Raw genomic sequence first — 17,038 nt, forward strand, 5'->3', positions numbered from 1 at the left:
GTTTTACACAGCAATGCCAAAGTATAGTGAACAAGCAGGAAAACTAGACAATACAAAATTAATGAGTGTATCATACATTCTTACATCAGCATGTACAGACTTAAAACTTTGGTTTGTAAATAGCCCTTACACATAGGATCACATGCCAATGTTGTGCCATGCTGGTGGAAAAGGCATCGCTGAGTAACAACCCTCATTACAGCACCCAAACTCCAGCACCATGTCCATGTCCAAAGTTGCATTCTTTTGATTCCAGTGATCAGTCTGCCACAAAGATCCCAGTCTTTTCAGTAGTGTTAATGGCTAGATGACTGAATAAGTTGAAAAAAAGAAGCACTTTCTGGCTCAATAGGCACAGATGCATATCTATGGTGTGTAACAGGGAATTTTTTGGACTTCACAGTAAAACAATGAGAGCACTGGTGTACAAGGTTGAAGATAAGGCTGTGGTATTCTTTGTGAAGGGAGTAGTTGTCCTGCCCAAAATGTGGATGTCAGCCCTAAATGTGGCAAACAGCATTACAGAAAAGGGTCATATTTCAAGTGAAATACATCAACACTAAGCAAGAAACTTTTTTTTTATAGCAAGACACAAGAACCATTTATTCGGACATCTGCTGAGAGCAACACTTTTAAAATCCTTGGCATAAAAGTATCTTTTGTAACAAATGCTCTCAAATTCAGCCTGTTTGACTAAGTTCTAGCCAATCTCTCCTTGAATCCATGGACAAACACTGCAAGCTCTTGATAAAATAAGTGTAAGCTCTCCCTTGTATGTTCCCATCTAGAACTATTCATTTACTTATTTATTTATTTTATTCTAAAGAAAAATTTGTTTTCCTTTGTTTTCCAGTTGAACCCTAGGGACTTTGCAAGTCAAGCTCAAATGCTTTGACCTAAGACTGACCACTAGGATCATGGACAGAATTTCAGTAATGCTAGGGAGGGTCAGCATACTCCTGGCAGCTGAGACATGTGCACATGTGTATGTGTGTTTGTGTGTGTGTATGTGGTCGTATTTATGTGGAATTTACTGTCTCTGACCCAACATACCTAAAAATAAGCCACACATGCTGTGACTTTACAAATTAATTAATAATCACCACAGTTGAGACATGAGGACTGGAGCGAGACAACGTACTGCCTTCCTCAGACTCGGTCCAAGCTTGGTACTTGTTGGTACCCTGCTCAAAGAAATGGTTCAGCCGAATATAATTCAAATGTGCTGACTAGCCTTTCAAAGAATGAAAGCTAGTGAAAACTTTAGTAGGAACAACATTGCTCTTGCAATACACCACTGAAGTCATGTAGCAGTCAGCCATTCTGTAGTAGACATCATGCCCATAAAAGAACTCTGGCAGATATTCCCCATGAGAAGAATGAGTGCCATTTAACTGCCACATGTGACAAAGCTTGTTAGTTTGTATTGATTATTATGGTGAGGTTGCCAGTCTTATGGTATCAGTTCAATGTACAGCACTATTACTTGTATTTTGACTCCTTAATGGCCTTGAGTTTCAGAAAATCCAGGAAAAATGCATGTACAGCAAAATGTATTGGTTCATTTTTGTTTGCCACAGTTCGTGATGGTAGTAGTTTCCAAAAGCCACCTTTATTTTTCCCCACAGTGAAAACTGGCTTAGACCTAGAATTTCTAATGGCACCGAATATAGAATGATCGTGCAACTGCAGAGATCTGTGTCAACAGTCTTGACCACTGATATTGTTTTTATATTGAGACAAAGTTTTTTTACCACCACGTAGGATTCGGCACTATATGATATTGTTATTACAATAAATGATGCTTTAATAAGCTTTTTTAAGCATGTTGTAATCAGTATTTCTGCACTACTGACCAGCCACACATACACATGCACACACTTTCTAAGCTGCTTATCCTTCTGAGTTGCAGGGGGAGCTGAAGCCTATCCCAGCAGTCTTTGGATGGAAGGCAGGATACATCCTGGACAGGCCACCTGTCCATCGCAGGGCAGACAGACAGACATGCCTAGGGGCAATTTAGCATATCCAATTGGCTTGACTGCATGTCTTTGGCCTGTGGGAGAAAACCAGAGCACACAGAGGAAACCCACACATGGGGGGAACATGCAAACTCCATACAGAAAGGACCCCAGTCACCCAGCTGAGAATCGAACCCATGCTCTTCTTGCTGTGAAGCGGCAGCACTACCCACTGTGCCAACTGCATTTTTCATTAAAAGCCTCACTGATCCAAGAGATGTAGATGTAGTGTTGCACATAATGTGGAACGTTGGGTGAGGGGATGACATTGTACAAAACACTGTAATCATAGCTTTTGCCATCTTTTTGCTGTATTTCTAACAGCAACTTCAGACATGAGAATCTGAGATGGAATGAATGCACCAATGCAACACGTTTTTTCACTGCAAATGATGATTCATGTATTACATAGTGGAGAAAGTTTCTTTCAAAGATATTTTAGTTTGACACTTTTGACCAGGTGTCAGGAACTGAGGGCGTCATTTGAGGACAGATGTGTTCTTGCTCTAACACACAGACTAAACCTGGCAATCAGCTGATGAGTTCCTTCAGATGTGTTTGGGAAGGATAATCAACACACTGTGCAGGAATCTGGCCCTCAAGCACTGCCTTAAACTGTAAATAAGCACTGTGGGAAAAATATTCAATGCCAGCATTTGGTCAAATTATAAAATATAGATCTTTAAAAGGGCCAAATTAGACCTAATGACTATCCTCCTGTTTCAATACCGGATTTAACATGCCCTCTTCTACTTGGTCTAGTCATTTCCTCTCAGGGGAATCCCCAGCACCGCCATTCTATTATTTTATTAGCTCAAGTGAAGGGTTTTAGGTGGGCCCTCGAAGGGGCAAAAGACAGAGTGAACACCATTGTCAACTTTGCTAGCAGAACCCAGAAGTCATTACAGCCTGGCACATTTCCCATACCAAACCCGAAAATAACTGGAGATAAAGTTGTTTATAAGCCATAACGCTAAACTACTTTAAAATGCTTAATATTTCAAAATAATTTGATTTGCTGGGCTTTAGGTTACAAACTACTCCATCTCGTATGCATACTGTGATACAACTTTATCACTTTACTCAGCTAGCTGGCTAGTTAGCATGCGAAAGGCTACATGGCTTACAATAACAAATACAAAAGAATGGCACAGTGCTACACCAAGTTTATTGACAAAGTGATTACTCACAAACTTTATGTATGTTATGCTTAAAATTATCAAAATTATTTTTGCTTTGCAAAGTTTGCAAGGCTAGCTGATTATGTAGCTAGGAAAACCAGCATTGTCCAGTATGGCTGCTCACCAGCAAAACCAGCATGTTGTGTTTTGGATACTGGTATGCTGGCTGAACAATCTGCTGTCCCCTGCTTGCCTTCTGCAATTAGTGCCCACTTGTGTAATATAGATGTGATGCACATCTAAGTGGTGAGGTGAAGTGGGAGAGGGCAAGTTAAAAGATTTGAAACAGGGATTGGGGACTCCAGTCCTTGTGGGCCATAGCAATAGAGTGTCAGATGAGGGAAACCAGTGATGCCTGCACATGACATGCCTGGACTAATGCATTGTGTTTTTGTTTGTTTGTTTTCCTGAATATAAACAATATTATAATCTACTGATATATTTAATCACTCAGCTCTAAGTGTTAGCCACTGTAACATAATTTGTTAAACTATTTTCTTAATGATGCTGACGCAGGGATGCATATCTAGTCTTCTGGTAATGGAAAGTAACGTGACAGACATTTAAGAGTGCATGAGAATGGAATACAGATGTCGTGTCAATAGCTAACACTCACTTGCGAAAGGGTTGCTTCACAACATGCCACAATATTCAGCAAGAGCAATGCTGCCCAATCTGTTACAACCTCAGACCTAAACTATGCATAAAAAAAAAAAAACACAATAAGATTTTTAACTACTTGTCAAGATGGGAGGAAAAAAGTGACTGGGCTGGATCACGAAATCAGCAAAACAACAACTGGACTTTTTCCAGTCAACTCCACGGGTGTGGGTTGGCTTTTCTAGGTCATGGAATCTTCATTTATTAAGAAGTCTTAAAAACAGAGAACAGCTTTCAGCCTTTTAAAGTGAATTACAACAAACTAAATTCCATTCACTGCCTCCAACGAGCTCAGACTCTACTTGTGGTTGAAGAGTAGCTCCAAATAGTGAGTGTCACTAGAATAGTAAGTCTAGAATAGAGAGTATAGGTGACAAACAGATGAGCTGTTTCCTGTATATTAAAGAAGCCATGTCCTATGTTTTTCTTGTATGGTGTTTTTATTCTTTGGTGTCCATTTATAACATGAATGTGGGTTTATGAACCAAAAGCAATCATAATTCATTGTTACATGACCATTTTCCAACCTCTCTTACTTCCATAGAAATAAACAGCTACAGTTCTCTTAAAACTGATGTATGTAAAAGACTTCTGATTGGCTGTCTTATATTACACATCGATCAGAAAGCAGCTCAGGCTGAATCACTGTTTATAACTTTTGTGTGAATGGGTGGGGCTAAACGGCTAAACTGCTGAAGGCTGAATAGGCTGATTTAAGTGCATTTTGTGACATCACAAAAACAGTGATTTTAAAAAAGGCTGTATTGAGTCGACAGTCCAGGCTACATTTTGAAACTGCACCAGATTTTAATTACTACATATAAGCCTCTGCTAAAACTGAACCAATTGATGAAAATATCCAATTGTGATTTTTCTGGGCAATACTGCAATTTAAATGCAGTAATTTTATCATTATAACTATACAGTATAATTTATAAAATTTATACAGTATAATAAATTACAATTATATATTATAATTGAGCTCCGGGTTTAATTTTACCAAGGCTTGCAGCACATCAGTTTTTTCAGACTTGAAGCTTGAATGCTGACCAAAGCTTGCTGCAAAACTGCATTTTTTTAAAAACATGATTTCAGTATAAAAACGATTCTTTGTTTAGCCCTACTCTCTTATTTAAAAGAGTAGAGACAAAAATCAGTTTTTAATGATATGGGTCCTTTTAAGACCTACTCAACCTTAAACACCCCCATGTTACAGCTTCCAGAGGTGCCACTCAAGTTAGGGTCGGTGGGTCACCACACATATTTGTACCTACTGACTGCTCTGCTGACAATACAACTCATCCTCAAAACAAGCCTTATGGAAATAGCCATCTGCACTGAACCATTTCCTTCACAGTTTTTTTTCCCTTTTTGCATTGCATGTCTCAAAGCCAGGTTGTTTTCAGTGGGGGAGGTTTGGCGGGGGGGGGTTTCCTCTATCATCTCTTTGTTTTGGAGCTGCACTTTAAAGCCTGTCTCAACCTGTACCGCACGCTCAACCATTGGCCCGTAACATCCAAGAGCGCTGCAGCTAAAGCCTGATCTACAGTCATATACCATCAGTTTTGCAGATATTTAGATCAATTATATGGAAATTTACAGCTTACAGGCAGAATCTCTAGCATATCTGATTTAATGCAGCTTTTGCAAAAGGTTCAGGCATTCCAAAGCTAGATAAGGCGTAATGTATAACATTTCAGATGAGAATCACATTAAAAAGTTAAATGACCCTCTGGGTTCATGCAGTCTCTTTGTGGTTTAATATGGCTTCTTCTAGTTTAGAGGCTGGGCAAGGGGATGTCCAGGTTTTGGAGTTGTAAAAATGTAAAAAAAAATATGAAGCCCACTCCAGCAAATCTGCTTTTAAGCTTAAAATAATATCTGCATTTGCCCTAAATAAAAGCATATGATGTAATGCATGAGATGAAGTTGTAAATGCATATAATTGGGCTGTTCAGTACAACATAAATAGGGCTGTCATGATTACTTGATTATATCAGTTATTCAATCAATTACAATTCACCTTCTCAGTAAATACACTAAGATAAATGGGCAATTTGTATGATATGAATATATGTTTTAAGTTCTTCTAATTGTCTCTCTTACAGGAATAAACAGACTCTTATATTCATGTGAATGTAAAAAGTCAGAGACCACAGAAAGAATACATTATGAAAAATACACAGAAGTCTCAAAACCTAAATATGTTTTTCAGTGTTTAGTTTGCTCACTCTTTGCCTTTAATACAACTTCCGTTCTTTTCACCAGACTTCGCAGAGATGTTTTTCAATGCTTCTTGTAAAACCTCCTAAGTTTAGTCTTAGAAGTTGGTTGCACTTGAACACATTCTGTGATGCTAAGGTCACATTTGCATATTTTTAATCACATGGTGTTTTTATATACATACATACATACATACATATATATATATATATATATATATATATGTGTGTGTGTGTGTGTGTGTGTGTATATGTATCAATAAATCATCTAAATAATTGGTAGATTATTTAAGTAATAACACAATTGATAGCATTAAAACTTATAAGAAGGGCTTAAAAGTTGAAAGTAAAATGCTGTTTAGTTTCTGCATGAAATAATGAGCTGCAAGCACTAACTGAATATTGTGTTCTGCCACCAAAGAGTTTCAGTGGCTGAAAATCAATGGCACTATCCGTGTGACTGGCGTGAGAGCTGACACCAGCAAAGGACCCTCTCTCACAAATGACCTTCAGGTCACTAGTCAATGAGAAAGGTGACTGAGCCAAAAAATCCAGGTCAGAGAGCCGGGAGATTACTTCTGCCCGACATGAAGGAATACAGACAGCATGGAGAAAAGGTCACATAACAGAGGGAGGGGGGAGACAAAGAAAGAGAGAGAGAGAAAGAAAACAAAATCCTAAAAGCCACTTGACCACTCATCTAAAATCTCTCTGCATTAACCCAATGTATGGCCATTCCATTCATTTTAGCACACCATATCTGAAAACCAATCTAACACACTCAAAAAGATTGCATGCCAAAAATAACATCACTAACTACTACTGCTAAAATTCATTTCACAGTATATTCCAAATATATCACATAGTGAAGGTGTTTGGTCATATTTCAGTATTAATAAAGTTAATGAACACATGCATCCTGAGTACTGCAAAAAGAATGTCTTTGAAAACAGGAGGAGCTTGTGTTGATTAAACTTTTTGTTCTGCTTCTATTCAAGTTAAACTAAAGAGACCCTTACACAGAACTTCAACCAGACGGAAGCCAGATTTACAGAAAGAAAGAACTGTGTTTATATAGATTTTACACACTTCTTATAAATTGTTCTTTCAAAAGGATGCAAATGTTAACCAAGTTAACTGATAACTACCAATACAGCTGTTACTAAAAGTCAGTATTACTGAGTAGTACCATTGCCGCTGTATTGTTATAAATGATGTATCAGCCAGTGATAATACTAACTCTAAACATTCCTTGGCTGCAGCACTTCGCATTTGAACCCACAAGTTCGCAAGACAAATGGAAACAACTTGTAGCCTGAGTGCAGTGAAGAAATCTCAGCAAAGCGTACACAAAGGACAGCCATCTAATTCCCCTTTAAACAGCTGGAGGCTCCGGTTGTCCCGGCTGAAAACTTTGGCACAGTCGCCTGACAGATTCCCCCGTTAGCTCCACTTCCTCATAAGAAAACAAAGGAAGCTGAGGAGAGCAGAGCACTTTGAAACTGACCACGTCTGCCCGGCTCCAGCTCCCGCTCCTATGCGCTCCCTTTTGTCCTCGGGACGCCTCTCTTCACCCCCATGACACCAGCAATAAATGTAACTGTCGTTGTCTGGCTATCTTTCTCTTTCTGAAGGAATGACTCTGACTCTTACCTCTCAGACAGAACATGGTCTCCTCTTCAGGCCAGCGGTTGTGGGTGTGTGTGAGTGAGTTTTAAAGTGTGTCAGAGTTTTCAGTGAGAGCGTTGTCCTCACGCAGCCTGCTGTCCTAATTGAAGCACCCCCCCCCTCCCCATCCCAGTGTGCACTCACACAGGTTCATAGATACCGTCTCTAACCCCCTCCCTTGCTCGCTCTCTTTCTCTCTCCCCCTTTCACACATTCACACACATACACACTGTTGCTCACTGCCGAAGTGGCAGGCTGCCAACTCATGTGCTATGGGAAAGTGCTATTCTATCCCGATGTACATACTACTGTGGCTGCAGTGTTGCAACAAAAGGGTGAGACTACCATTCAGTTATTTAAATTCCAGTCAAAATGGCCATAAAGTGCAAGTAATTCATGTTTCCAGAAAAAGCAGGTTAGAAGAAAAGATGAAAACCGATGTACCAGAAAATGACACAAAAGCCACAGTAACTAAATATAACATCAAACTGTTCATGATTTACTGTGTGCACCTTTAAACTTCATTACTTCTTTTTCCGTTCTTTTTCCATTTCTTTTATTCTTCTTTTCTTCTCTTCCTAATGGAGACTTGCTTTGATTTTTTTTCAATGAAAACATCTTTAAAGTTCAGCCTTAAAAGTTGGTTTACTTTTCTGCTTCTCACAAACCAAAGGACCCAAAATGAATTGAGTGACCTTGAGTTCTGGACTCTGGCTCTGAGGTCTGGACTTCTCTGAGAACAACAGCAGCTTCTTTGTTTAACCCCTTACCAAGCCAAAGTTTTACTACACACTTCTATAATCTAAGAAAAGCTCCATTAGTTTGCATTGAAGTCCCTGTAGTTAATGAATAATAAGCCTTAATATGTAATATGCCTGGAATGTTAAAGGGTTAATTGGCATATTTTCTTCTTTTCTGTTTTCTTTTCTCAGTTACAGCTTCTTGACAGCTACACATCCTTTCAGACCCAGAACACTGAGTTGTCTTCTCAGAGTGGAAGGACAGAAGGACTGTGTACATACAGTTTTGGTGGGTTTTTTTGCCATATTTTCTCCATATCTTATCATAATCATTTATGGACACCAGTTTTGGAAATTTCTGTTTTTGTTACTTATTTTTCTTTGACTTTCCCTTCCTTATGTAAGTGGATTATCTTATATCTAGAAATCTCTCCTGAAGAATGCCTTGTTGAAATGTGAAAATGAAATAAATGAAGGATGGACTCGAAATAAAGAAAGGAAAAGAGAGAAAGAGAGACAGAAATGTGACCACAGCTCCCTCTCGCCTAGCCTCAAACCCCAGCTGCAGCTCGGTTAAATGTTCCCTACTTGGCTGTCAGCAGTCATAGGCTTTGGACACACAAAAAAAGCTATAAAAATAGCCAAATCCCCTACACTGAATGGTTTATTACCAAAACAAGGCCGCATCCTGGGCTACCATTTTAGAGAAACTAATATTTCTAAAATAAATGCAAAGTGGATAAGTACATGCAGGACATTGTAAGGAAAAATACTACCCAAAAGAAAACTGGATTGAATTGAACTAAAATCAACAATGCAATGCAAATTCTGTAAATTCCCCTTTAAGTTTCACAATATTGCAAGTTGTTTCTGTTCTGTAGAATCAATGTACACAAAAGCCTATCAAATTCATCCAAAACAACTTTGCAATAACACAATTGAACAGCACCTCGTTTTCTCACAACTAAATTCAAAGCAGAGAGAGGTCTGATGTGAAATGGTTAATCTGTAGAGAAAAATACCGACTTACATTTCTTTACAGTGGTGGTGATAGGAACCAATGCAAAATTTGCCATTTTATTTACTATCCAAAATCAGCAGTAAACCTACACGTGTCTTGATTTAGTATGCAATGTTGAAAATGGTTAATTAGTAGTACATCTGAAAAAAGTTGTTTTTGAGGACTATTTCGCTTTGAATGTATTCAAAACGAAAACATTTTAGGCTAAAATTATTGTAAAACAATGTCTCAGACCTTAGGCAGTATGTACTACAGAGCCCTGCTGGTGACATCCAGTATAAATAAAAATAATCCCATGCTTTACTAAGTTGGCCATAACATGATCATCTCATTCCCATACCTTACTAAGTCGTAGCCAGGCATTATTTTTATTTATACAGGATGTCACCAGTGGGGCTCCATAGTATACCCAATGCAGATGTCTGGTTCACCACCTCATCAAAACGCTCTGAATGACTTTCAAGTTTACATTTTAACCATTTAATTACACAGACATGCCCAATAATGTCAACAACAGCATAACACTGAAAACTTTCAACAGACCATATCATTCATTCATAGTAGGCCCCTATCCTAGTCAGTGAAAAAAGACATTGTTAGCTATATTGCACAGTCCTACTCTAGGTTATAATATTAAGACTTTATTTGTCTAATGAAGTTCTGTTATAAGATGTTAGATAAAACAGACAAAAAGGAGGGCCACATCTCTCTATAACACAGAGGATCAAACCCCAGTGGTCAAAATCCTGATTCTGCACAAGTAACCTGTTTACAGTCTTTTGGGATTCTGACTCTGATAACACTACATGCATAGCTCTAATAAAACTTGTTAAAAACGTGACATCCCTCTAAGCCCATTCCAGGACTACGGCCCAAACTGCTACTGAACACTACTGAACTCACACATACTGGTACATTATGACAACAAAACCCTACACAGTCTGCAGCTTCTAAAGCCTTTAGAGCAGATTTGGTCTTATCTTTTATCTTTTCTTGTTCATAGTTTTGGGTCTTGCTATTTGATGACAGTGTGTTGACATAAAGCACAAAAAGCTACTCTACTGCTGTTGCAAACTTCACAAACATGCATAAGCAAAGGCCAACTGACTATGTCTTGGGTGATAAATATAACATTTTTTTAATGTTACTGTGATACCTTATATCACAAGTAACTCTTCTGAGTATATAATGGACATTGGCAGTACTTCTGGAACACTGAAGAGCTGCATAAATCCCACAAATTCAGTTTTAGACCATTTCTAGAGTGCCTGTACAACAATCGAGGCTGCATCTTGTCCATCTTCACTCATTGGCAAACCCTCCGAAAAGCTACATATTTTGACACGTGTATCATGAAAATGTCTTTAAGTATTGTTAGATTTTACCATTGCCTGTCCTGCTCACCTCTGTGGCGAAAGGGAGTATACACCCACTCATCAAAATCCTCTTCTGGATCTAGCTGCTGTCTGTACCTGGGGAAGCGCTGCCTGGCCCGTTGGGACAGCGAGGACATGCTCAGGAAACTGAGGGCTTGTGGGATAGGAGGAGCCTTCGCTTTTGGCCCACGGAACCTCAGTGAACTCCACTCTCTTCTCATCATCTCCTGTACAGTAAACACTCTCAGAAGTGACTCAAACTGAGGCCAATTATTTGACGGCTCTGGATTTCTTCAAGGAGCTCACACTTCAGTCCATCAGTCCATCCTTGCGCTGAGAATCTGTACTCAAAAACATGTTAATTAATGTTTTTGTGCTGCCACTATGTTTTGGTTTTAACACATCTGCAAAGCCAAGATACATCCGAGAAAGAGCAGGCGCTGGACACTGGAGATATCCTTAAGTCAGCAGATCAAAAGCATCCTGTTGATGACATCACCGCAGCCGTTGTTGCCAACTCCACAGTAGTAACGAGGTAATGCCAGGTTTCTCCACTATGAAAATCATCATACATTTACTGGAAACTAAAACAGGCTAGTTCCAACTCCAACCTTGAAAAGTTATTCTTCTGTATATCACCTGTAACGTGTCCCTCTTGCTGACGGGAGCCACTCAGAGAGCAGAAATATGAATTCCATAAAGAGATCATCTACAATAAGGCTTGTATGAGCTTGAATGAGTGGAATTTGGTCTTCAGATGCCTCTGTCTTCTCTCCAAATATTTCTTCGCCCGCTTGCTACTAACAGGTGTCCATCTGACAAAGGAGACCAAAACCTTAAATTACAAAGTCCCTCCCTGACACACCAGCCAATCAGCTCGCACGTCTGATCACAAAGCTTCATGTAAACAGGAAGTGCAAATTCAAAGCAAGGCAACAAACGGGGGAAGAAGGTTAAACAAAACAATACAACGTGACCATCTACATCTGAGTGTGACACGACTATCTCACAACTCTCAGATCTCCCTCTCTCTCTCTCTCTCTCTCTCTCTCTTTATCTCTCTCTCTCTTTCTATTTCTGTTTGTCTCTCTCTCTCTTTAATCTTCAAAAGGTTACACTTCAGCAAGGCCCATGCACAAGCTATAAATAGATTAAGCGCTTTAGCGTGAATTAAAGATGACTGGGACAAAGCCTCACAGGCTTGCACTGAGAGTTTTGCGCTTTGTCACATTCAATTAGGCTCACTTAGCCTTCTGATATTTGATTAATTAAAAAAATGCCACTAGGTCTAAAGGGTGGTTTTCCAAGCTGATTAAGTGAAATCTTGGACTGAAATAAGTGACACTGCCAGTGAGGATTCTTCACTGTAAATAGGCTTATAATGTCTAAAGTAAAATAGACAAGAATGAATTGACAAGGCCTAAAAGCAGCTAAAGCTGAGATATTAGCTGACATTATAGCTACATCTCAATAACAACATTCTTAAGATTTCTTTTGATTTATATCAACAGTGTAATAAGGTATAATAATGTATGTATCGCATGGACAATAAAAACGATAACCAGGAATTTAGGTTTCAGGAATGCTGAAACTGTCTCTGCTAATTTCATTATCAGTCAACAGATGTCATACACTGCTCAAAAAAATAAAGGGAACAGTCAAATAACATCCTAGATCTGAATGAATTAAATATTCTCATTGAATACTTTGTTCTGTACAAAGTTGAATGTGCTGACAACAAAATCACACAAAAATCATCAATGAAAATCAAATTTATTAACCAATGGAGGCCTGGATTTGGAGTCACACACAAAATTAAAGTAGAAAAACACACTACAGGCTGATCCAACTTTGATGTATTGTCCTTAAAACAAGTCAAAATGAGGCTCAGTATTGTGTGTGGCCTCCAGGTGCCTGTATGACCTCCCTACAATGCCTGGGCATGCTCCTGATGAGGTGGCGGATGTTCTCCTGAGGGATCTCCTCCCAGACCTGGACTAAAGCATCCGCCAACTCCTGGACAGTCTGTGGTGCAACAGACTGTGGATTGGTGGATGGAGCGAGACATGATGTCCCAGATGTGCTCAATCGGATTCAGGTCTGGGGAACGGGCGGGCCAGTCCATAGCTTCAATGACTTCATCTCGCAGGAACTGCTGACACACTCCAGCCACATGAGGTCTAGCATTGTCCTGCATTAGGAGGAACTCAGGGCCAGCATATGGTCTCACAAGGGGTCTGAGGATGTTATCTCTGTACCTAATGGCAGTCAGGCTACCTCTGGCGAGCACATGGAGGGCTGTGCGGCCCTCCAAAGAAATGCCACCCCACACCATTACTGACCCACTGCCAAACCGGTCATGCTGAAGGATGTTGCAGGCAGCAGATTGCTCTCCACGGCGTCTCCAGATTCTGTCACGTCTGTCACATGTGCTCAGTGTGAACCTGCTTTCATCTGTGAAGAGCACAGGGTGCCAGTGGTGAATTTGCCAATCCTGGTGTTCTCTGGCAAATGCCAAGCGTCCTGCACGGTGTTGGGCTGTGAGCACAACCCCCATCTGTGGACGTTGGGCCCTCATACCATCCTCATGGAGTTGGTTTCTAACCGTTTGTGCAGACACATGCACATTTGTGGCCTGCTGGAGGTAATTTTGCAGGGCTCTGGCAGCGCTCCTCCTGTTCCTCCTTGCACAAAGGCGGAGGTAGCGGTCCTGCTGCTGGGTTTTTGCCTTCTTATGTCCTCCTCCACGTCTCCTGGTGTACTGGCCTGTCTCCTGGTAGCACCTCCAGGCTCTGGACACTACACTGACAGACACAGCAAACCTTCTTGCCACAGCTCGCATTGATGTACCATCCTGGATGCCAGCACAGACATCTGTTGGCTAACGTAACAAAATTGATGGTTAGCGATCTCTTCCAAGCGTGTTCAGCCATCCAATGACATTGCATTGGCGACTGTTCGAAAAGATGCAGTAACTGACTTTACAGTGGAGTGATGTAGCTGTACTATAGGACGTTTGTAAAGTTCATGTCACATGTGAAAAGAAATCTTGCTATAAATGAAAATAGATGGGAGTTGGTACTTGATTTATCCACTAGTTTAATTATTGTGGCAGTTGGTAGCACTGTTGCTTCATAGCAAGGAAGACCTGGGTTCAATTCCCCGGTCAGCTGACCAGGACGCTTTCTGTGTGGAGTCTGAATGCTCTCCCTGTGTCTGCATGGGTTTCCTCACACAGTCCACAGACTTGCAGTCAGGTGAATTGGAACCCTAGGTGTGAATGTCTATGTGTCGGCCCTGTGATGGACCGGTGACCTGTCCAGGGTGTTTCCTGCCTTCCACCCAAAGAGCACTGGGATAGTGCTCCCCCAGCACCCCCAGAACCCAGGAGGATAAGTGGTTTAGAAAAATTATATGAAAAAAGTTTGGTTTTGGGAATTTACAGCCAACAATAAACATTTTTAATGTTCAGAGCTGCAAGTTAAGGTAATACATATCAGCTTGATTTGGGCCATGAAGAATACACGTAAATATTTCTTTGAGTGCTTCCATGCTTCCATAGTTTCCAGGATATGATGGGATATTTACCAAAGCAGCAATTGCACAGTGAACTAATATAACCTGGGGTTATTTCTACAGTTTATTTTATAATAGGTAAAAGCTGCCCGAGTCTTTACTTATGTGGAAACACACATCCCAGTAATAATTACTTTACCCCTGTAAACTTCACTTCTTGTAAGTCGCTCTGGATAAGAGCGTCTGCTAAATGCTGTAAATATAAAATGTAAATGTAAACTCCTCAGGTAAAAGTAATTCCTTCCAAATAGTGTTTAAGACTCATCTCTGTGGGTAAATGGGTCTTCCAAATGCAATAAATTAATTTAAATATCATTCAAATGTAGCAAGGATGTCACCATGCAAAGATGTCTCCGTCACCTACCAGCATAAATCAAAGACTTCCTGAAATGGTAGTTTCTAGAACATATTTTCACATTGTATCTGTTCTCGCCGACAACCTAAGTGCCAAAAGAACTAGAACTGCTAAAGAACTGTGCGCTAAAACTACAATCTTTCAGATGACATAACCTTAGCCAGAAACAAGAAACAATGTTTTGATTCAGACTGAAATAGCACACAGTGGCCAGCATTAGCTCTGTACTATCCAAAACCTGATTCTCACTGTGTGAAAAGTATGAACAGCACTGTCATACAGTCACTCGACCATGTCCATCTGCACAGGCCAAAGAAAGAGATCTGCATCTCCACTAAGTGACATGACACTGATGTTCCTGATCAGCATCAGTTATATAAAAGCCACAAATGTGTAATATGTGACCGGCGTATGAGCCAGTTGGCAAGATAACCCTTCCCTGAGTTTATAAACCTCCAGAGCCAGCCAAGTGTGCCACAAGCGTCTTTATAGATTGTGCTATTAAAGCTGTTGGCTGACCTCAAAATTCCCCTACACATCCTGCTTATCGTATAATGTATGTGCATATTTTCACTATGCAAGAGGCAAATCATGGTCTTCACCATAATCAACTCACCCATAAGAGAATTCACATGTAAATATGCAAACATGCTCAGTTAGTTTGTGATATATACATATACACATGCAAAATATACTAAGAGTCAAATGTTTGGACACACCAATACTCATAGAAGCCTTTGTTTGTTTTGTTTTAACATTTTTCCACATATCTTTTTGTTTTAGAAATTAGCCACCGTTTGCAATACTGAAGAAGATGCACATATGCTGAGACCCTGTTGATGCTGAACTACTTTTAGGGGGCCATTTCCAATGTCTGGAATTATTGTTTTCAATTATATTAAATGGATTTGGCTGCAAATGGATAAAATGACTATGTTATGATGCTACTATTTTACAACTTCATACTACTTTATGATACAACTTTATCCTTCTTACTACACTAAGCTGTAAACGATGTTCAAAGAAATATGTGCTCTGAATAGAGCTGTAGATGATTCCATAATAAAACCCAATAAAGTTACAACAAAATGAAAACCAAGACTGCCCTGAGTAATGGTCATCAAATCTTGACGCCGATCACTAATTAAGGAATTACTGAAAATAGATAGTTTCAAAAACCTTTAATAACATCCTGATGTTCCCAATGTTGGCGTGTGGCTTATAGTATTCTATACCCTATAAGATGCTCTTGAATTAAATAGCAGTAATGGCACAACATTCCAAACTTTTGAAAAGAAGGGTCGTTTATTTATTTATTTTTATTTTTTAATTTAAATGGATAATGTTTTTTTTTTAAATAACTTCATATATAAGCATCAGCACCTCCATTTGAATTAGTGATGTTATAAAAATATTTCACTTACAATTAAAGCGGCATTCCACCAATCTTTCAAAATGCCTGCTTAATTAAACCCTTAAGATGTAAACAAAGTTGCGCTATCAGAATTGTTCATAGTGATGGTAATAGAAACCAGTTATCTGAATTACTTAATGCCTCTAAAGGTTACATGAAATGATTATAAACACTGCTTCATGTCTAAAACATTATTTTATAATTCTTTGAGATTAGTCGTATTGGTTCGGTACATTCATGGTGGAGAGGTCAATTCAGGACACTGTAAGACAAAATCTACACACACACACACACACACACACACACACACATATTTTCTAAGCCAGTTCTCCCTCAGGGTCGCGGGGACAAAATCTCCAAAGAAAGCTGATTTTTTCAGATTTATCATTACTTTACCATTATCAACATTACAAACTCAGATGATGTGTAGGTTCACTGGTTATGGTTATAATTATGGATAGTAAATAAAATGGCTATATTTGTTTTAGAGACAATGTGATTTCTAGTCCCTATCACCACCACTGTAAAGAAATCATTGTTTCCCTACAATGAACCACTTCAAATGACTTTGTTTACATCTTAATAATTTAATTATGCAGAAATTTAGAAAAATTGGTGGAATTCCCCTTTAAGAAAAAGCTCATTTACATGTAAGTGGACTTCAGCAGAAAAAAAAAAACAAGATTAATCTATATAAATTTAAAAATAATTTTAGCATTAGTGTAAGCATAAATGTTTCAATGTCAGGTGACTGGGTCTTCATGTTGACCCACAATGTCATGCAGGTTCTCAAACCAGTCTTGA

The 17,038-nt window shown here is 39.3% G+C and overlaps 1 protein-coding gene across 5 annotated transcripts in view; it reads right to left on the reverse strand.

The window, feature by feature from the left end:
* The window catches only part of nhsl1a (NHS-like 1a), an 89,362-nt gene that overhangs the window by 49,662 nt on the left and 22,662 nt on the right, over positions 1-17,038 (reverse strand). Inside the window, exon 1 of one of the 5 annotated variants that reach the window (XM_017694431.2) lies at positions 10,918-11,757. The exons of 3 other annotated variants lie outside the window; for them this stretch is intronic. In XM_017694431.2, coding sequence (XP_017549920.1) covers positions 10,918-11,113 — 196 coding nt within the window. In that variant the 5' untranslated portion in view covers positions 11,114-11,757. Of the gene's footprint in view, positions 1-7,737; positions 7,867-10,917; positions 11,758-17,038 lie in introns of those variants that run through there. One more of the 5 variants, XM_017694433.2, reaches the window with a different exon arrangement.

Source organism: Pygocentrus nattereri, chromosome 10 (genome assembly GCF_015220715.1).
Source record: "Pygocentrus nattereri isolate fPygNat1 chromosome 10, fPygNat1.pri, whole genome shotgun sequence".
NCBI lineage: Eukaryota > Metazoa > Chordata > Actinopteri > Characiformes > Serrasalmidae > Pygocentrus > Pygocentrus nattereri.